The sequence below is a fragment of the Lissotriton vulgaris genome, chromosome 2_1 (genome assembly GCF_964263255.1).
Source record: "Lissotriton vulgaris chromosome 2_1, aLisVul1.2, whole genome shotgun sequence".
Taxonomy (NCBI): domain Eukaryota; kingdom Metazoa; phylum Chordata; class Amphibia; order Caudata; family Salamandridae; genus Lissotriton; species Lissotriton vulgaris.
The window spans coordinates 156,408,327-156,430,704 of NC_141687.1; the positions used below are offsets into that span (position 1 = coordinate 156,408,327).

General features: G+C 46.2%; 1 protein-coding gene across 1 annotated transcript in view; it reads left to right on the plus strand.

Annotated features, from left to right (window-relative positions):
- The first annotated feature begins 2,612 nt into the window (after positions 1 to 2,612).
- Positions 2,613 to 22,378, plus strand: part of CHCHD2 (coiled-coil-helix-coiled-coil-helix domain containing 2) — a 53,979-nt gene continuing 34,213 nt past the window's right edge. Inside the window, exon 1 of the mRNA XM_086954617.1 lies at positions 2,613 to 2,921. Coding sequence (XP_086810743.1) covers positions 2,872 to 2,921 — 50 coding nt within the window. The 5' untranslated portion in view covers positions 2,613 to 2,871. The remainder of the gene's footprint in view (positions 2,922 to 22,378) is intronic.

The following is a 22,378-nucleotide window of genomic DNA, read 5'->3' on the forward strand; positions in this document are numbered from 1 at the left end:
TCAAACTCCTCATCCTCGCCTACAAATCCCTCCACATCATCAGACCCAAATACCTCAATGAGAGAGTATCCTTCCACGCACCCAAGAGGAACCTCCGCTCCGCCGACCTCGCCCTGGCAGAGGTCTCTCGCATCCGCAGAAACTGAACAGGCTGGAGAGCATACTACTACATCACAGCCAAGAACTAGAACAAGCTCCCAGTAAACATCAGATGCTCCCCTACCCTGCATACTTTCAGGAAGGACCTCAACACATGGCTCTTCAACTGATCCTGAGCTGCACCCCTCCCGCCCCCCAGCGCTTTGAGACCCTTATGGGTGAGTAGCGCACTTTATAAACCTGTGATTGATTGATTGATTGATTGAGTGATACTTCATCTCCCAATGTACAACATAATGCACATTTGAGCACCACTGCTATATGGATGCAAGGGCACAGCGGGACATGCTGGAGTATATGTATTTATTACCTCCTGTGTTTTTTCTGGCTGAACTATGGTCTTTTTAGCATAAAAGGGAATATGTACAGGTCACTTTACGAACTTTTATGGGTGTCACATGAATTGCAATCCGACAGGAGTGTATTTGTTTGATAGATCTTCTCCAGGAGTATACATGTTTTTCAATGAGCAAAAGATGTTATGTATTGCACTTGATTAATTATCTGTTGATGTTTTACCTGTCTGAGGCGGGTGGGGAGGACGGGTGGGGGGTGTTCTGACATGTATTTAATTTAAATCAAAATGAATAGAGATTTTTTTTTTTAAAGATGTGGTAACATACTTGACAACACTCCCGATTTAAGCGGAAAACTTTCAGTTTTCTAAACAAATATAAAGATATGGTTGAGTTCCTCCACGCCAACATAAAGAAATTGGAAAATAAAATACATTTGATTTCTGTATTTAAATCTCCTGCATGTCGGCCTGTACAGACCTACTCATGCATGTTGCGGGGAAGGTGCTCTGGGCATTTAAGATGAGGAATGAATATAATGCCTCCTGCTGCATGGTAGGGGTTCTGCAGCGAGAAACACTACTGCAATGCCTCCCTCTCCCATTGGACAATATTGGCTTGCCTTATTGCATTTAATAATTGATGTCTTTCACTTGAGAAGAAGTAGGAATGTTGAGTTTGGCTCTAAAGAATTGGAATTCAAGCCCCCCCTATAATGGTAAAGTCAGATTTTACGTCACAATTCTGAAAATACCACTTTTAGAAAGTTTGCATTTCGTCCCAACAATTTGGTGCCTATAGCCTGTATCCTGTGTCACATGACCAAGTGTAGTTGGCAGTTGGTCTTTGTGTATAGCTCCCAGACAGTGAGACAAATGGGGAATAGGTGTTGGCAGGATGAGCCTTCTCTGACTTGATAGCAGGGAGGAGCTGTCACTTGCCACACTTGTACATCACAGAGGCTCTGCCTCAGCTCACTCATAAAGGTTTTAGCATCAGTGTTTTGTGTCCCAGACAATCTGGGTCCAGGGCAGGGAGGTAGGAAATTAAAAACAACTCTGGGGCTGGAAGCCTCCAAAACCCTTTCATACTTTGAAGGTGCACTGCTAGCCAACTGTGGTCTAAGCAGAAACAATGCATCGAGACCCCTTCCCGTTTGTGAGTGGCTAACCACCTACTTGAAGTAGGTAGTGAACTGCAACGCCCCTTCCTAACAACATGAGTTGCAAACGCTATTTAGAGAGTCACTCACTCGCAAAATAGCTTTTGTACATGTCAGGACCCTTTTTTGCGGTCGCAAACGGGCTGATTTCCCGTTTGCAACAGCAAAAAACTGTCTTATATTTGGCCCTATGTGATTTGCTTAGAATCACAGGATGTTGAGTCGACGCCAAGACTCAATAAAAATAAATGCACCCTGGGTCCGTCGCATGCCCCATGGGTGGCGGGCCCTAGATTAATTACAAATGTCCCCGGGACCGTTGTGTGCCAAAAACTTGGGGAGAGGATGTGGTCTTACAGCTTTACTGCTGACTTTGGAGCTCGGAAACCAAGGTTCAAGCCTTGGGGTTGACTCCTCATCCTGTGAATCTGGGCAAAATCACTTAATCTCCCTGTGCCTACAAAAAAAAAATGAACCTGTCCTTGTGCAACGTTACTGGTGTTCATGAAGTGCTCTAATAGCATCGGGTTGAGTTTGTGCTATATAAATCTGCAACAAAAAATAAATAAAATGAATGCCGGCCTGGGTGCCCCGTGAACAGAGGCCCAGAGGGCATTAATTTTATCAAGTTTTGGACCTGATCCCCATTGGACATGCGATGGCCTCAGGGAGGCATAATGTTTTATGCGGAATAGCAAAAATGCAGCAAAATTTGCTAATGACGCAATATCCTGGCCTGCATATTTCGGCTAAGTTAAGCCTGACTGCTTTTGTGCCAAGCTACCAGAAGATTAGGCACAGGTCATTTAGTACTTTTGCGTGAAAAGTTCTCACAATTACTATAGAAGGGCACAGACAGCGAGTTTAGGCAGTAGAAACATCTGGTCCGATACTTGGCAGCCATCTTGGAAAGGGCTGCTCGCCTTGATGCTATTTTAGTGCTTTTTTAACGTCCATCTTGGATTGGGATCGCTCGCGCTTAGCATGACCTTCAGGATAAACGGAAGTCGCAGACAACAGCCTGGATTGGCTGATGAAATGTTCTGGAAACATTAGTGTTAAGAAGCCGGTTTTACGTAACAGCAGTCTGTGGCTCTAAGTCTGTGTCCTCAGATAGAGACTGCGAAGGACGAGCGTGACGCAGCAGGAACCCGAAGCCGCGTGTGAAACACCGGGCTCATCGAGAGAAGCGCCAGGGAGCGGTTTTTGTGCCTTAAGAGCTTCAGTTCTATCCTATTGCAATTCAACAGAAAAATGCCGCGAGGAAGCCGGAGCCGCTCGTCCAGAATGGCGCCCCCCGCCAGGTAAGAAGGCTGGGACCCATTGAGATGGGTCACTACTGCCAGGCTTTCTGCCGGGCCTTTCCTCTGTCATCTTAAAGTGAATGGCTCTAATACACACTGAGCTTGTTTCTATTTCACGTGGTACTGGATCCCATTTGAAGGGGGATATATTGACTGAAAACATGCCCCCCAACTGTTTCTTTTGTCATCGGGTGCATCATGTTTTTCCCCTTTAAAGAATGAAGTACGAGCCTGTCACTACTTTACAGAGCTTTTCTATACAACTTCCCCTGATAAAGCAAAAACTGGAAAAGTTGGGTGCAGGACTTGGTTATAGAACGACTCGAGACATCTTCACCACAGGCGGTGACTGTTTGTATCAGTTTTGTGGAGGATTCAGAAACCCTAAATCATTATATGTAGTAAATGAGGAGCGGCTTGAATGCTAGCGTCTAGGTGGAGGTAGGTGTATGTAGTATCTTCAATAATAGTTGTCTTATTTGATACTTGCTGGGAAGTCTGGCTCTTCATAAATGACAAAAGCCGTATGTGTATCAAGGTAAACTTTACTTCATCTTCGGTTGATCCAACCAGCAGGTCCGCCAAGGAGAACTGACTCCACAATCAAACTTATACATTTCACCCCCTACATTCCAGATTTATCCACCCTCAATGTTCCACCCACAAGCAGATGTAAGACCCAACACACCGTCCCCTCTTTACAACACAACATGAACAACAAATACAATAACTTAATAAATAAATGCAAAGTTGAAACTTACCTATTCAGCAAACCAAATGAATATAAAGCTAGACATGATTTATTTATATAAAGCTTATAAAACGCCTGCTTACACTAGCTAGTGTGTCCCCGCGCTGGATAGAACTGAATGACAGACCTGGTGATCATATATTCTAGGCAGCCCATGGTCCCTCAGTTATTCTTTGGCGAACAGGATGGTTTTAAGCTCTTTACGGAAAGCGGCTTCTGATGTTTCAAGTCATAACCGCTGAGGCAGTCTGTTCCACTGGGTGGAGGTCATGACTCTGAAAGAGCGCCCCCCCCCAATTCTCGCTCTGTTGAATTTTGGGACCTGGACTAGCCCGGTCCCACTTGATCGCAGCTGTCGAGTAGGGAGGTATGGGTCAAGCAGATTGTGCAAGTACGTGGGGCCCTTCCTCTGTAAGATTCGGTGGCCTACACAGAGTGCTTTGAATACCACACTTCTTTGACTGGCAGACAGTGCAGAGTTTTGAGCGCTTTCTTAGCTGACGCTCTCTTGGGAAGTATCAGAGTTAGGCGGGCTGCCGCATTTTGTATGCGTTGCAGCCTCTGCATGCACTTTGCACTGGCTCCCAGATACAGGACATTTCCATAATCCAATCTGGAAGTAATTAGGGCGTGGATTAAAGTTTGTCTAGCAGGCAGTGGCAGGAGGTCCAGCGTTTTCCTGAGGACCCTCAGCATTCCAAAACAGTTGTTTGGAATGCTGCTTTGGTCTGTTTGGTCTGGTGCTCAAACGAGATTTTATTATCCAGCCAGATCCCCAGGTTCTTCACTGGATTGCTGGGAGTGGGTAGGGCACCCAGCGTGGAAGGCCACCATGCCGAAGTCCAGACTGAAGGAGTTCTGCCCACGATCAGCACCTCCGTCTTATTTCCGTTCAGCTTGAGGCAAATATCAGCCATCCAAGCGGCAAGTTCCTGCATACACGCGGTGAAGTTGGTGGCACATTTCTCCTTTGATTGTGTCAGTCACCACCAATTGCGTGTCGTCTGCATAGGACACTACTTATACTCAAATCTATCTGTCATGTCTGCCACAGGTGCAACATACAGGTTAAAAAGGGTGGGACTAAAACTGGATCCCTGTGGTACTTCCTGTTTTAGGCCAATTTCTTTGGACCGAAAGGATCCCTGTGCCACTTGGAAGCTGCGGTCTGCTAGGAATAACTCCAGCCACTCCCACGCTTTACCCACTACTCCTCCCTTTTTCAGACACCGTAGCAGAGTGTGATGGGCTACGGTGTCGAAGGCGGCACTAAGGTCGAGTAAGATCAGTGCCGCTGTTTAACCCTCATCTGCATATTTCCGCAGGGTTTCAGTTGAAAAAAGAAGTGCTGACTCGGTCGAGTGGAGGGCACGAAAACCCGACTGGGTGGAATGAAGCAAGCCATTAGCCTCAATATAAGCAGAAAGCTGTTTCTTGACTGCCTTTTCCGTGATCTTAGCGAAGTACGGGAGAAGTGAAATGGGGCGTAAGTTCTCAAGATGTTCCACACTGATGTTGTTTTTTTTTCTCAGAGGGAGGACCACTGCCTTTTTCCAAGATTTAGGCACCTGTCCTGAGTCAAAGGAGAGTTCTAATAAATGTCTGATGTGGGGCTCAATGATTTCCAAACTACCTTGTAGTACTTTGGGAGGTGCCGGGTCTGTAGGGGAACCTGATTTAATACTACCTGCAATCTGGCATAGGGTCTCCCGAGGGGGAACCAGAAATGCTGTAAGACAGTCCCTATGCTGATTCGTGGGGGTAGCATCTTTACTGCAGCCTACCCTGGCCGTGTCCGGAAAGGATGAGTAGATCTTGTCCACCTTATTGGCGAAAAACTCTGCCACCTGATTCTACTGAACCGATCATAGGGGTCTTATGTATCTTATACATAAACCATGATACATTAAACCTACTATTAATGTGCCAACCCCAAGAAAGGTAGAAATTCAATTTCTCATGGTCCCCCAAACACACAGCAGTCTTGCTTTCCCCCTGGGTTCTGGTACACACTGGACGATTTCCAATGAATTGTTCTTCCTTGACACCCCCACCTATACTTGAGTTATCTATGCCAATATACTTGTTATCTATGCCAAGTATGACAAATTGACATTTTTGTAAAGCCAATTTCTCTTTATTCTATCATTTGCAATCCTCCAACTTGACCTCACATTCCTTTACAAACACAACTTTCTTGGGATCTGAAAGTCTGGAATTCCCCTTCTTTTTTTTTTTTTTTTTTTTTTTTTTAATTTTTTGAAAACCTTTATTGTGCATGGATAAAAGAACAAATACGGGCCTACAACCGTCAGGCCGGCCACGATACTTCGTCAGCACAGGTGCAATCATTACAGGTCCCCAGCAGCAATAGTTAAAAGTTCAGCAATCAATGAGCATTACACTGGGAAGAATCATGACGCCAGGGAAGAGGAGAATTGAAGGTTAATTTTTTAAGTTTTTTTTTTGCGTTTTCATCATAATATAAGTCAGTGAAGATTAAGAACTAAGAAGATTCGAGTCCACACAATGACTTCACAACATGGGTACGCGGCGTTGTAGCTGAAAACAATAATGGAGGTTAACATCAATGACAATGTGGCGGTGCAAAACAACTGCAAGTCGTCACCCATCATTTACGCACCCCACCCAGCGCCGCTCCCACCCTGCCAACCCCAGCCCGGACCCAGAATCGAATCAGATGAAGAAAGCGCGGAAAATAGAAAAAAGAAGGCCCATAGAACTAAAAAGTTTCCAAATTACCCCGCCCACCCTGCAACATTGTGGAGGCTACGGCCTACCCTTCCCCCACAGAGTGCCTGTCGCCCTTTAAGAACCCGAAATTTAGACAAGAAAGAAGAAAGAAGAAAAAGGAAAAAGAATAACATTAACACCTGTAATATAGGGAGTAAGAAAGAGTAAATCAACCTAAACTCCCAAAGAGAAGAAGGTGGGGAGGAGCCCACTCGATATCAGGTCACCCGGAGATCTCGGCCCTCCACAGACTCCCACAGCGTAGTTATCGTCCATTACTAAAGCGTCGGCACAAAATCAATCAGAATCTCTGACCCCCCAACCCACACCGACCCTCCACCCCAACAAACAGGATCAGTCAGGAAACAACCAGCTGGTGTACCCTCAGCCACCCACACCCGGAACCTCGAACCACAGAGAAACACAAAGAACCAACTTCACAATTTGAGTCCTACAACCCCGACAGTACACTCTACCGCAGATCAGGATAATAATAGCATCTTTAGCCCTGGCCCCTACGATCTGGGGCACCGACGTGGTCCGACTGTACAATGGCCATGGTGGACTGGAGAGATAGATGAAGCGATCTTAACATAGGACAACGTCGCCCAGCAGAGCATGTCCACATCAAAGTCCTGCGATCCACGATAACAGGAAGGGGGATCCCCTGTTGGTTCAGAGCGTTCGAAGCAGCCAGCCAGAACAAAGCCATCCGCATCAGGGGAGAGTTGCGATCGATGCCAGCTGAACACAGAGGAAGAACCAAACATGGCGTCCAAGGACAGCTCGCCAGCCACACCTCAAAGTCCCCGTCCACAGGTAGCCGCTCACGGAGATCAAGCCGTGCCGGAGCATCACCAGTCTCCCTCACTATCAGGATATACGGACACAACTGGGTAGGCTCCCCCTTGTAATAGGGATCAGGATGTGGAGAAGCGTCCTGCGGACGGGCGCAATCAGAGACCTCGGGAGTAGTATGGGGGGCGCAGGCATCCAGGCGAGCCATTAAGTCCCGGGCACTGTCTAGCACTTCAGTTCGGAGAGAGCTCAACGCCCGCATAATGTCTTCCAAACTCTCACCGGCATTGCAGAGGCGCATCGGGCATCAGATCTCCGCTCAATGGGCTCGCAGCAGGGTAGCAGCTCGCGAGGCTGGTCATCACCGTCTCTCCCGTCTGGATAGACGTATAGTCCGGGTGCAGGATACGTGCTTTCGTGGAGCACAGGAGCAGTGCACGCCATTCCGGCGCCAACGCAGTAGGAGCAGCAAGGCATCTCGCTGGCAGCAGCCCGGAGGAATCTCAGGGGCAAGGAGCACAATGAACCGTACGGCATCAACCCTTCCGCCTTCGGAGGGTAGCGAGCCAGCAGCGCCGAGAAGGAATCAGGGCGCAGATACAATGTACCAGTACCGGCTACAACTGTATCGAAGCGCAATATCCATCGAGGCTAAACTTAGCCCCGCAGCATTAAACACGGCGCCGCTGTCTTTCTCTGCCGGTCAAAGCGCCTCCGCAGCGTTTCCATGAAGAATGCAAAGATGGCCGGTCATGCCGTAAACAAAGGAACCATCCAGCTGCCGCCAGCGCCGAGGAAGAGACAAGGGCGTCACGGCACTTCCACTCCACGGAGCGAGCAGGGAAGCACACCGCTGGATGGCAAATCGTCTCCCGGCCCCGAAGATGCAGCGTGAAAACAGGATGGGCAGCAGAAAAAGTCACGGGCCGGGAGAGAAGCGGAGAGATCGGCGGAGCCGAGGGATCAGGCGGCCATCTCGGATTCAGGTTAGGCTCCTCCCCTGGAATTCCCCTTCTTAATGATACCTGGCAATCTAACACCGACCCAGTCACCTTCTACAGCCTCCATTCACTCAACAAACTTCTTGGACATATATCTTCTTTTGTGCATTCACCCGTGTTTGTTCCACACACGCCTTCCTTTCCACAGACATTTCCAAACTACCCATCCATGGACAAGCCAGTTTATTGGCCATCTCCCTTCCTTTGAGCAGTGCAAAAGGCGACATCCCTGTGCCTGCACTGGGCGTTGTACGCAATGCCCAAATGAAATACTGAAACTTTTTTGCCAATCCATTAACCAAAGACATTGGATATTCCTCCGAGCACTCATTCAATAGTACAAAGTCTTTATGTGGTTTTCACTGATCGATTTAATGTCCGATCTTCCAAATGTATTCACATCCTAGATCCACCAATAGATAAGACGCAGCCAACACGTGTTTCGTCAAGTCAGTAAGACAAATGACTTCTTCAGTACTCCAACCCAAAATATATACAATAAATCACAATTCTAGTGACCGGTAATCTCACAGCACACAATAACTTTCTCATTACATCTATTAAGAAAAGTTAAGGGATACACCCTCAAACCTTAATAGGTTGATTCACATGTAAATATTTCCTAGTGAATATTAGAAGAAGAAACACATTACACCAAATTCGTGCTCATATCAGGAAATAAACTGTAAGACATCATAAGGTAAATTTTATATAGAACCATTGTTCTATACTGTTCAGATGTTGTGGCCATGGGTCACCAGCAACCCCACAAATACCCGAATCACAGACAGTGAGAATAAAGATTCCCTAAGCATAGCAGATTAACTCACCAATATCATAAAGATTGTTGTCCTATGAGTTCCTCTGGTTCAGTAAATGTACATCTGTAAATGAACAGCATCTCTAAGTTGTAGAGTACTATATATTCACTCGTAATCCACACCTATATTTAAACTTCATTAACCTCACCCCAAACAGTTCAGATATCCAAACCGGACTTTAGCTTGTATTAGATCAATTGTACATGTAGTTCTCCTACAAATAAAGTTGTAAATAAATGCCTGTTACTATCTGATGGCATACGTCTGTTGCACAATAGTAGCAATTGGTCACATAACTAAATATTCAAACAACAATCACAAGTTCTCTATACTCCTCTTAATGATATCACATCTTCACAATTCCTCACCTCGTAAATTCTCACAACGGTCTAAAATTCATCAACCCATCTATCGAATAAGTCTTCCTTTGGTATATCACGGGTACGTGTCTGTTAACCAAAGGTATGCGTTAATAGAGCGTATTGTGCAACAGACGTATGCCATCAGATAGTAACAGGCATTTATTTACAACTTTATTTGTAGGAGAACTACATGTACAATTGATCTAATACAAGCTAAAGTCCGGTTTGGATATCTGAACTGTTTGAGGTGAGGTTAAGGAAGTTTAAATATAGGTGTGGATTACGAGTGAATATATAGTACTCTACAACTTAGAGATGCTTTTCATTTACAGATGTACATTTACTGAACCAGAGGATCTCGTAGGACATCAATCTTTGATATTGGTGAGTTAATCTGCTATGATTAGGGATTCTTTATTCTCACTGTGCGTGATTCGGGTATTTGTGGGGTTGCTGGTGACCCATGGCCACAACATCTGAACAGTATAGAACAATGGTTCTATATAAAACTTACCTTATGATGTCTTACAGTTTATTTCCTGATATGAGCACGAATTTGGTGTAATGTGTTTCTTCTTCTAATTTTCACTAGGAAATATTTACATGTGAATCAACCTATTAAGGTTTGAGGTTGTATCCCTTAATTTTTCTCAATAGATGTAATGAGAAAGTTATTGTGTGCTGTGAGATTACCGGTCACTAGAATTGTGATTTATTGTATATATTTTGGGTTGCAGCCCTGAAAAAGTCATTTGTCTTACTGACTTGACGAAACACGTGTTGGCTGCGTCTTATCTATTGGTGGATCTAGGATGTGAATACATTTGGAAGATTGGACATTAAATCGATCAGTGAAAATCACATAAAGACTTTGTACTATTGAATGAGTGCTCGGAGGAATATCCAATTGCTTACAGTACCACTTCGTGGTTAACCTTTGAGGGCTGTGGTAACCAGCCCCCCCTTTTCTTCCTGAGCACCACACCGACTTGTTTGCGAATATACATGTACCTTGATTGTGCTGTGCGCTCCGATTTAACTGTTACCAGTTTTTGTCTCATTAACCAAAGACAACTGAATATTATCCTTAATAACACAATTGCACCTTTCTACCATGCCATTACTCCTGGGATGATACAAGGAGGTAGTTATGTTTCACACCCCAATTATTCATGAATCTACTGAATTCCTCTGATCTAAATTGCTCACCATTGTCAGTAACTAATTCTGATGGAGCCCCTTCACGCATTAACAATCCACACAGAAATTTCACCACTTCTCTTGTGCTCACAGACCTTACAAACTAAAACTCTGGCCAACGGGACTAATAGTCTACTAAGACTATACAGTATCTACAACTTTCTTTAAACATGTTCATAGGTCCAATGATGTCCATGCCCAACTTGACCCACAGGATTTTTCGGTACTGGCACTGCATCGATAGGCAGGGCACAGTCATCTGTGATTTGTCGCTAAGAACACACGCCACACAGTCCCTCACCCACTGTTCCCCCCTCTTTGTCCGATCCAGGCCACCAAAATGTATCTCTTACTCTTCTCTTCATGGCTCTTATACCTATATGACCCTCATGAGCCAACATCAATATTTTTGCATGCATGCTTTGAGGCACCACTAATTTGCCCATCTCAAAATGCCCTCTGATTCTCTCAACTCTTCAAATATTTCTTTATACACCTTAAGGTTATCATCAACCTTATTCCTTGGCCAGCCTTCACTCCACCACAAAATAAGTTCCTGAAGCTTTATTCTGCTCCACCGCTTCTTTCCATTCTTCTTCCTTTATACACTTCTCCTCATCCCTCATAGTACATGCCACAATATAAAAATCATCACCTTTCTACTTTTAATATGGTTAGAACTACAGCTAAAGTGTTATCATGCCCAGCCTGACCTGCCCCAAAGACCAACATATTATTTTGGAAGCATTGCACCCGGTCGACACCTTTAAACATGGCCTCAATCACACGTTGGAACACAGACTAAAGCTAATCCAGAGGGCATGCACTTGTATCTAAAGGCCCCCATGGGTGTGACAAAAGGATGTCAAATGCTGTGAATATTTATGTAATACTATGTGATGGTATGCAGACATATCTAGTGTCGTTAAAAACTTTAGCCCCTTTGATCATGATTAACATTTCAGTAATGTTAGGTAGAGGATGTCTGTCCACTCAAAATATTTTATTAAGATCTCTTAGATCGATATACATCCTCAAAGTACCATTGGGTTTTCCAACTAAAGCTACAAGAGAAAGCTAATCCAAACTCTATGGGTTCTATAATGTCCTGACTAAACAATTTCTCAAGTTCTTCACTCAACTCCTCTCTCATGTCAAGGGGAACATAGATTTATGTTCTACAGGTTTTGTGCCTGTTCTTAATTGAATTTGTTAGGTGAAGCCTTTTAACTTTTCCCAACTTACTGGCAAGCACTTCAGGAAAAGCTTCTGTCCAGGCACATTTACTTTTTGATATCAACCCTATCACAACCTTAAGTAGCACCACTTGATCTTGGCTATTGGGATCTAGTATGATGCCCACATTTCTCGGGTACAAGCACCCCAGTACGTTTGTACCACCTGCTGCTACATACACTGTCCCTTCTGCATAATTCCTTTTAAAATCCACTTAGCATCAAACCCTTCCGTAATTGTATGTTGTAAAATCTCTTTGATTCATCCAGACCCGTCAATATGAATAAGGAACCAGTCTGCCATCATATTGATGTCCAATTCATTGACATTAACCTTACAATGGGGTTTCTTAATAGCATTTCCACACATCGACACCTCGTTGCCGCTAAGCAAAGCTTGGTCTTGTTTATTTCCCATAAGTACAATGCTTCCTTCATCTGAATCTGACAGATTCTCCTGTTCTGGTCTGCTTTCCACTGTAGTAACCGTTTTATACCTTTTACCATCTTTGTCCCACTTGGCTCTACACACCTTCATGAAGTGCCCCCTTTTTAGGTCGAGCTGGTGTTAGCAGCACAAAGCGCTGCGTCCAGCGAAAGACCTTATGTTATCCACTTGCTGGGAATGTTGGACAGGGGATGTGCACGCGCAGGGCCGTCGGCGATTTCATCGCCTGTACGCGCACGTACAGCCACGCGCCGTGCACATCTCCTGTCCCAGTACCACAGTAAGTCAGCCTCGCAAAATCGCGCACGCACACACACAGCCACACACATGCACGCACACACACACAGCTACACCCACACACGCTCACACACACCCCATTCCCACCCGCTCACCGGGCTCCGCATCGCTGGATTTCTCTCCTCTCCTCCATATTTGGAATTCTCCTTCCCTTTTCCTGGAACGTCGCGACCCTGTCCACGGGATATTCTGGGAGTTGGACCTTCCTCACTTGCACCGTTATGCCTTGCCTGCTCTCTCCTGGGAACCCCAGCACTCCCGGAATCCCTGCTTTTTTCTGGGCTCTCCACCACCCACACCCCTCTGCCTCCAAGGTGCAGCGCTCCGGACGTGCTATGTCACCGCGAGCCTGGCACAGAGGCGGGGCATCTCCCGGAACCTTGCAGGCTCCAAGGAACTTTCCTGCCTATCAAAGGAGAGCCCGCCTCTCTCGCCTGCGTTTCAGGCCTCGCTCGTAACATACACACGCCTTCTTGTTGAATATTGTGATCCTTCGGTGCCGCATGATTCCCGTGGTCCTTGGGACAGCCGTTTAAAGCCGCAGTGGGTGGTCCCGCCTCAAATAGGAAAATATCAAAGAAACGGAGCGCGATCCAAAGCTAAATTACCCGCTGTGTCAGCGTCTGACGCCAGCATGCACATCTCCTACCCCCTCAAGAAAAGATTTCCCCCCACCCCCCCCCCCATCGAATGCTTCCTTCTTAACCAGTTGTGTGTTGGGCTGCCAGCTGTACTCGGAGCAGTGGGTGGCACTCTCAGCTCCTCGAAGTCTGCACCTTGGCGCTTCTGAGGGGGTGCCCAGCTAACGCCCAGTGGCAGAGCCTCATAGAGCGGCCTTTTAATGTCTGGGGAAGCCAGGCCTGGTGCTGAGAGCTCTGTTTTTGGGGCTAGCCTGAGGCAGGCCTGACTGGAGCACTGTACAGTCTTGGCTGCCGCTGGTTTCTAATTCACTCTGTTGCTAGGAGACCTGGGGGTGAAGGTCACTCTGGAAGCGTTGCTTAGAGACTGGTTAAACTGCAGCGAGCATCACCCAGACACGGACCTGGCCTGTGCTACAAGCGTGCGCGCTAATGAGCTTGGATGGAGGGACGGGGGGCCACCCGGACTGACGCGAGCGTCCCCTCACTGACAAGATCGTGTGTCATGCCAAATGATGTGCCAAGGAGGTGTAGGGGCACCTAGACGGGTGTAAACTGGCTGACTCGGATGGACACCCCCCGTGACGTATGTATGTAACCTTTCTGACTCCAAGAGGTGTCGGTGGGTGAACGTGGAAACTATCCTATTGTCGCCTGCTTTACAGATAGCTACGAAGGGGGGGGGGGGAGGGGGTTGCTCCGTGTGTTCATCCCGGAGGTGTCTGCCCTAAGTAGTGGGTGTATAGGTGTTCCATATGAAGCGTTGGTATACCATACACAGCGGCGCTGAACACACGAGGTCACTGTAACACATACAGCAGATATGGTGACCAACTGACATGGGTGCAAATTCATGACAGTGAGTGTAAAAATTCAGGACAAAAGGTCACAATTCAGGACAAACATTGAGGACAAGCAGTATCAGAGGAGGTCTCACAATAGTATACAAGTAAGCCCATCCATATCCAAACACATTAAACCATTTGCAGACCTATCCATCATGTATCCTTCCATCCATCATTCCACTCATCCATCCTTCTATCCACCCGTTCACTCATCCATCCACTGTTTCACCCTATCCATCCATACACTCATCCATCCAGTCTTCCACCCATCCATTCACTCATCCATCCATCCATTTACCCTTTCACCCATCCACCCATACTTTCACTTACTAATCCATCCACCCAGTCAGTCATCCTTCCACCCATTCACCCTTTCATTCATCCATCCTTTCGCTCTCCATCGACCCTTTCACTTAGCCATCCTTCCTTCCATCACGAATCCATCCATTGACCCTATCAGTCATCCATCCTTTCTCTCATCCAGCCACCCTTTCACTCCTTCACTCATCTATCCTTCCTTTTGTCCATCTAACCTCCCTTTCACTCACTCATCCATCCTTACATCCACCCTTTCACTCATCCGTCCATCCATTGACCCTTTCACTTATCAATTCATCAAGCCATCCATCATTTCACTCATCCATTCACTCGCCCATCATCCACCCTTTCATTTGTCCATCCATCCTGTCACTCATCCATCCAGCCTTTTACCCATCCATCTACCCCATCCACCCGTACATCTATCGATTTACCTTTTCTCTCTTCCATCCATCCTTCCACTCACTCATCCACCCAGCCTTTCTCTCATTATCCATCAATTCACCCTTTCATTCATCCATTGACCCTTTCACTAATCCAGCCATCTGCCCATTGCTTCACTTACTCACTCACCCACCTTTTCAAATTAATTATGAGCTGAGCCGTTGTCTGCAGAGTTGCAGACAGAAGAGGCCAATCAAAAATGTCACCCTTGCTGTAGTTCCTAAAGCAAGGGGTGGTGGGGGGGGGTTGGGGGGGGTCGGGGGGGAGATGGAGGGTTCACTATGACCCTGCACATAGGCAATTTGAAAAAGTGGAAGTCATGAGTCTTGCATGATGCACAGTGCCAGGCCATGAGGTGACTGTGACATGGTGTTGTTTCCAGGGCTTTTAGTGGGATGAAAAAAATGTGGGGTCTATCCAAAGGGGGTGTTCAATTTAATTAAGGGTGTGGCTTAAAACACCTAAGCTAAAAATATGTGCTTAGTATAGTGTACGGCCCGACTGGTATTTTGCCTCTTCAGTCATTTTATCCAGATATATAACAAGTAACGTTACACCTACAACAAGCCAGAACTATTGGCTGTGTCAGTGGTTGTTAGTTGCATAAAATAAACTAGCATTTGCAATGCAATAGGTCTCGCATTTGCAAGAGTTTGAGCTATTGGCATTGTAAATGACAATGCCTTTTATTTATGTGTTTACAAAACCTACAAGCAGTGCATGAACACGCACTTTGTACTTATAGTCCTTGCTTACAAGAATCAAGGCAGTAAAAGAGATGCAGTTACTGCCAGCCTTGCTTCTCATAAGTAACAAAGTACAGGTTTACGCAGCACTTGCAGGTTTTCCAAACACATAAATAAAAGGCACTGTCATTTACAATGCCAATAGCTCAAACTCTCGCAAATGCGAGACCTATTGCATTGCAAATGCTTGTTTAACACTTGCTACACACTTTATCTATGACTGGATACATTGGAACATTCCCTGAATAATTTTTACTTCCACAACAATAACATTTGTGCGGTTTTCTCCTCTCTTCAAATAAGGAAGTTTGTTTTCGTTTCTTTTTCTTTCATCTTCTTCTGAGACTGCATGACATGTACTTGTGAGCTTACAGCCATTTGCTCCATAAACTTAACTGTTGATTCATTCCCACTTGTAATTTCCACAGCTTTGTCCAAAGTAAGATTGTCCACCTTCATCAACTTTTCTTGCACTTTCTTACTGTTGGATTTCTCCACTTCCTCACTTCCTTTTCAAATGCTTTAAAATCACCCATAGATGCCAATATTCTCAAATCACGTACAACATTTTCCACATATTCCTTAGGTAACTGTTGCCGTCTATAAAATGTCTTGTTCCATAATAACATTTCTGAAACGTAAATTTAATGTTTTCATAGCTGATGCATACTCATCTCTGACACCGGACTTGGCTATAAAGGCTTCAGTACTTTTTTTACCTCAGTACCCAAGGAGTGGCATAAAAAAGCAAACTTCATTCTTTGAGTGAATATTTCACCTTCTATGGCTTCTACAGATGCCTCAAAGCCTTCTCTCCATTGTTCCCACTCCTCAGGAGGCAAGCCGGGTGCAGCGAAAAATAATACAGGGGGGCATAACTGACTTGCATGTTACTTATGTGTATACGCTAATACTCATACACTGTGGTGTGCGTATCACCAATGTAATGCTGAACAATACAGTGATCTACTTGGAAAGGTGTGTGAACCACCGTAGTATACCTTGGTAATAACCTTATAATCAATATAAAAATATGAACATTGATTCCCAAAGGTGTGCGAATCACCTTTAAGGATAAGTGCTAAGTAGTTTGCTGAAAAGTGAAGAAATTGATGTGTGGTGATTCCCACTGTACGGGTGTATAGACAGAAGGTTTAAATGCAAAGATACCTCACTGCAATGTTGACAGCCCAATTGGGGGCTAGACACGTTGATTTCTGTGTAGGGACACACACAATTGCAACAGCAAAGACGTGAGGCTGGATGGGAACTGTAGCACTGTTCCCAATGTGCACAATATGACGTGAAACACAGCAGTGGGACTCAACATTCATATGCTGAAAAGCACAACAATTGTGCCTAAGAATCGCCTCAGCATCCGAGGCCAGTGATGACACATACTCTGATTGTCTAGCCCAGCACTGGGAGGCCTCCGGGTAGCCATGTGCTAAATAAGTGTCTATTTCATTCATTCATTTCATTTACTCATTGGGCAAGAAGGGCCCTAGTCTCAGAGGTCTAATAAACACAGGAAACACTCACAGGCCAATTGGCTCGCAATCCAGTTTATCAAATGGCGGCGGCGAACCACTGTGATGCTCCGAAAGAGTAACCGCTGCCCCGCTGGGCTGGTAAACCATGCGTGGAGAAGCGAAATCATCTCCAATGCAGGGAAGTCTCACTGCATGTGTATTAAGGTAAACTTTACTTCATCTTCAGTCGATCCAACTGGCAGGTCAGCCAAGGAGCCACTACTGTCTAGATTCAAACTTATACAATCCACCCCCAGCATTCCAGATTTATCCACCCTCAACATTCCACCCACAAACAGATGTAAGACCCAAAAGTACTGTAAGAGTACAGTCTGTTTCCTTGCAAAACAAAAGTGCAGAAAAATATCACCGTAGGAATGCACTGTGGTTGTGTAGCTAGCTTCAGAAATCAGAAGTCTGCTGCTTTATGATTAGTTTATCCAATGATTATACTTGAGTAGGCAAGTGTAGTGTTTTGCTGGTGGACCTGTAGGTTCAGTCATTAACCATTCTAGGGAAGACTGGATGTGATCAAATCTCTTGGTGCAAGATGTCAGCTGATCAGCGGAGTGGAGAGCAGGTTTAAGTCATCCAAGGTGGACCTTGGAGAAGGTTGTACGCTTATTCAATGCTTGAAGGACATTTACCTTCCTATAACACACTGTGTGATGATGCACCACAATCACAGCTGACAGAGAAAATAAAACTTACATGACAAAATGTATGAAACACCCCTATACAAAGAAAACTGAAAGCTGGCCAAAACATAGAGACGGGCTACAAATACAAATCACAGCTGAATTTCTGAAATGCGTCTCCGCCTTAGTCAGTAAGCTGATCTTCATCCTCTCATGAAGAAAACAAAACATTTTCATTGAAGGTTTACGCTTACTAAAATGTATTTGGGGTGGTGAGGAAGAGGGGAATTAGTTTTTGGTTCTGGATGTCACAGCAGTAATGTTCCCTGCTTCAAGGCATTTGCCTGGAAAAGAATTGTTACAATCTGGGGGTGTGGCTTGCCGGCATCCAAGATGGCTGCTTAGCTCTGGGGCTCTGAGCTGCCTTCAACCCCCAAATATCCTTTAAAATACTATTCTATTTTAGAATTATAAAATTATTATTACTTGACAGAGTTTACTGATGGAAGAAAACCTTAGACCCGTGCTACGGGACGTATAGAGTTTTGAATTGAGGTGAGCCATATGTTGAATTTGGAGAGTGTGGTACATTCTCTGTAATTGTTCTGGAATTAGAGTGGTTCTATATTAGTATGTTCTTTTATATTATAGCAACTCATTGGAGATAGAACTTATCTTGGACTGACTTTGAACTAAGGAGGAATTGGATTATGTAAGGGGTACGTTCTATTTGCCTCTTTAGATTGACTTTTGTTTCTATACTTTGGAATTCAAAACTTTGGTTCTGCCAAGTGGCACATATATATATATATACGATCACGCTTGGGTGATTCTGGTTTGTTCTTGGTGATGGGCACTTACTTTTTTCTCTACAGTATACTTTATCATTGTAAGTCTCGGTGACTTTTTGAACACGATCTTTGTGTGAACATGTTTTAGGTGTTAGACATGGTTTTAAACCAGTAATGTTGTAATTAATTACAGCCCTCAAAAAGTCTATTGTCAAAGACTGACAGGACGAAACACGTGTTGGCTGATGTTGAAAGATGAAGGAATAAAGAAAATAAATTTGAAGAAAGAGACTTTATTGAAATTTGATTTTCATTTGATAATTTGAATGCTTGGAGAATTATTAGAATTTGTTGTACAGCCACTTTGTTGGCTCTACTTTTGAGTCGTGGTATCCGGCTCTTGTCCCCCCTTGAGCACCATTGTTACTGATCATACTTACTTACCTATACCCGCAGTGCGCTCCTAATAACTGTTACAGTTTCTATTGCAATCCTTTAAAATACCCTGCAGCCGGGTGCACTGTTGTGCACTAGACAGCCACTGTCCTGGGGACTCTCCCAATCATTTCCCAGTGAGGTAGGGAGCCGTGAATCCGTAGCTGCGTCAAGGAAATCCTGAGCCGAGGATGCGCAGGCCGAGCAGACATCCGGGTGGAATCAGGCGAGCACCGGCGCGGCCCTGGGATGCGTGGTGAGGCCCTCTGCTCCGGCGTGTATCGCTCCGGCAGTGGCGGGCAGGATGACTGCAGGTGGGGCCCTCCTTGGGATTTGTGGCAGGCTTGAAACGGCGCTGCTTCCTTAGAGCTCCGGAGCACGCCTCTAATAACTCGCACAGCAGACCCCAGAAGAAAGGATTCCTTGGGCCTGACTCCGTTATTGGGTGCGGTGAGGAAGTGATCTGCTCGGACCTCCCGGTGCGGCCTGAGCAACGCTGCATCGGATGGCAGGACCGAGGCACTTGGCCCCGGACATCGGGCCCCCAGAAAGTCCCCCCTGCCCTCCTATCAATTGTTGTTTGAGCGGGGGATGGAACTGTGAGCTGATGGGGACACTGCCCTACGCCTCGTGGGGTGATACCAGTCCCACACCATCAGCTGGATAGTGCTCCCTGACGTGGTGGGGATCACATTATTGTTCTAGTGGTGGCCGTCGGACTCTGGGCTTCCAATTCCAGGACATGCTCTGGGTGTGGGAGGGGTGTTTGTCCTACTCGTAAAATTGCAGGCTTGTGCCCCGGGGTGTCCGTGTGGTGACGTAGCTACAGCTTCTCACCCTCTCCCCCCTACGCAGTTGGGAGTCGCGGGGGGTGTCTGACTTGGTCCACGGTTTGATCCACAGGAAACACGAGACCCCCTCTTCCCTCTGAGCACGCCGGACCTGATTTTTGCCCGTGCATATCGATCGAATCACTGGCAGGATGGCCACCAAAAAGGGGACCCGCCAGTCTGGGCTGGCTAAGCTGTCCAAGTTTGCGCTTTTGAAGACAGGAGAGGCAGAGGACGAACAGGCGGAGACTGGGATGAAGAAACCGGTGCCCATCCAGGGAGTGCGCACGGCGCTGGAAGCCAAATTAAACTCCGACATGACAGAGATGACCTTTTTCTGGGCCGACCTCTGCAAAATGGGGGACAGAGTCAAGGAAACGGAGGACTCGGTTAAAACCTTGTTGGCTTCTGCAAAGTCCCTTGAAGCGACAGTCAAGCGACTGGAAGACCAGGTGTCGGACTTTGAGGCGAACCTGGAGGATTATTAGAGCCGTGCTCGGAGGAATAACATCCGAATTTTGGGGGGTTCCCCAAAAAATGGAGGGGCATTCTGCAGACCTGTTTGTGGAGGAGTTGATACTGAAGCGACCTGCTACCCCGATCCCTTTCGAAATATTTCCCCGTGGAACATGCACACAGGGGGTACCCCGAAGCCTGGTGCCCTTCCGAGACCCTTGTTGGCACACATTTTTAATTTCCGGGATCGAGATATAATCCTTCAGATGGCCAGGACCACCCCGCCTCTGAAAATAAATAACGTACGTGTGACCTGCTTCCCAGACTTCACCTTTAAAGTGCAGCACAAACAAAGGTCCTTCCTAGAAGTGAAACGTGCCCTCTGAGAAGAGGGCCTCAAGTACGCTGTGGTCTTTCTGGCTACGCTGAGAGTCATTGCTGATGGGAAAACTTATTTTCTTCAGACTACTGAAGAGAGACCTGGGACTGACTTGAGAACTTGCGCACTTCCGTCCGTCCCTCATCGCTCATCCACAGCGCATAGGCATGGCCTGGATGGATCGCAGGATAGTTTGGGGGGCGCAGGAGCTGGTTGATCCTTGCTATAGGGCCACTGTGTCTATGTCTGGTCTTGGATGGTGGACTGGTGTTGGACCCTCCCGGTCATGATGAGTATTGACTTGTATTTTGGGGGATGGTTGGTCTGGTATGTGGGGTTTCCTCTTGTCTTTGATACTCTGAGCCTATGGAACTGAGAACACTTTGTCATTTTGTTTGCCTGTTTGGTGGGGGATGAGCGGGGAGGATTATCTTCTAAATCGGAGTTGTAGTTCCTCCAGGTTTTGCTAGTAAGTATCATGGTTGCTCCATTTTGAGCCGACCGGGTGGCTTGTCAGCGGGACTCGCCCTCCTTAGTTAAGATGTATTGGGATTACAGGCGCTCTGCAAATTGGGGGGTGGGCAGTTTTGAGTCCACGTTGCAGGGAGGCAAGGGGGGAGGAGGGAACCAAGTTCACAGTTGGGGATTTTTGTGCTTTTTTGATGGCTTTTTGTCAGATTGTTTTTTTTGGTGCAATTTTTTGTACAATTCTATTTGCAATATCAGCTAGGTCCTGGGTGTGTGGTAAATGTAAATTTTAGTGTTCACTTGTGGTGATTTTGCTTTACTGTGTCTCATATGCCGGCTTCGATTGTCTTCTCAGGCATCGCCAGTCACGAGGGCTGGGGGGAGGGGGGGGGTCAACTTTCATAGATTCTAATGAGTCAATACTGTAGTCCTGCCAGGGCACACCTCCAAATCATTTTCTGGAATGTGAATGGGTTGGGAGATCGCATTAAGAGGGGCGTAGTGTTGCAATATTTAAAACGACAGTCCTCGGACTTGATTTTGCTTCAGGAGACGCATGTCCAAGGCACCTCTTATTGCACTCTTAATAGATTGGGCTATTAACTGATCGCACATGCGGGCTATACCCCTGGGTCCAGAGGGGTTGGCATACAGGTGTGTACCTCCCTTCCGGTTTCTAAAATCACCTCTGATCCTTTGGGAAGATTTGTCTCGGTCACAGGGCAATAGGAGGGGAGGCCTTGGAACGTCACACCTCTCTCTATGTCCCCTCCCCCCAAGTTTCATTCCTTCACTCTCGCCGACCTTTGTTCTCACTTACTTGGTTTACCAGATGGAGAAATGTTGGTGGGAGGTGTTCTACCCTCCCCTTCCCTTCTGTTCTCTTTTTTGTTCCATTGTTTGTAACACAGCCCTTAGCGGGGAACTAGATTGTTTGCCGCCTAAGCCGGGGGTTCCACATGGCAAGCATTTGTTGCAATTCTTAGATGCCCTGGGTTTGATTGATGTATAGCGTGTATGTAATCCAGCTTCTAAACAATACACCTTTCACTCCAGGGTCCTGCATTGATTATTTCTTTTTCAAGGCAACCCAGCTTCCACAATTCGGGGAGATCACTTTCCTTCCGAGAGGCATTTCCGATCATTCAACAATGGTTACTTATTATGGCGGCACTCTCCCCCCTCCAAAGGCGGGGAAATGGTGCTCCCTTCTTGGTATCTCGAGTCCCGGAGATACGCACCAAACTGCTAGGGCCACCCAGAATTATTT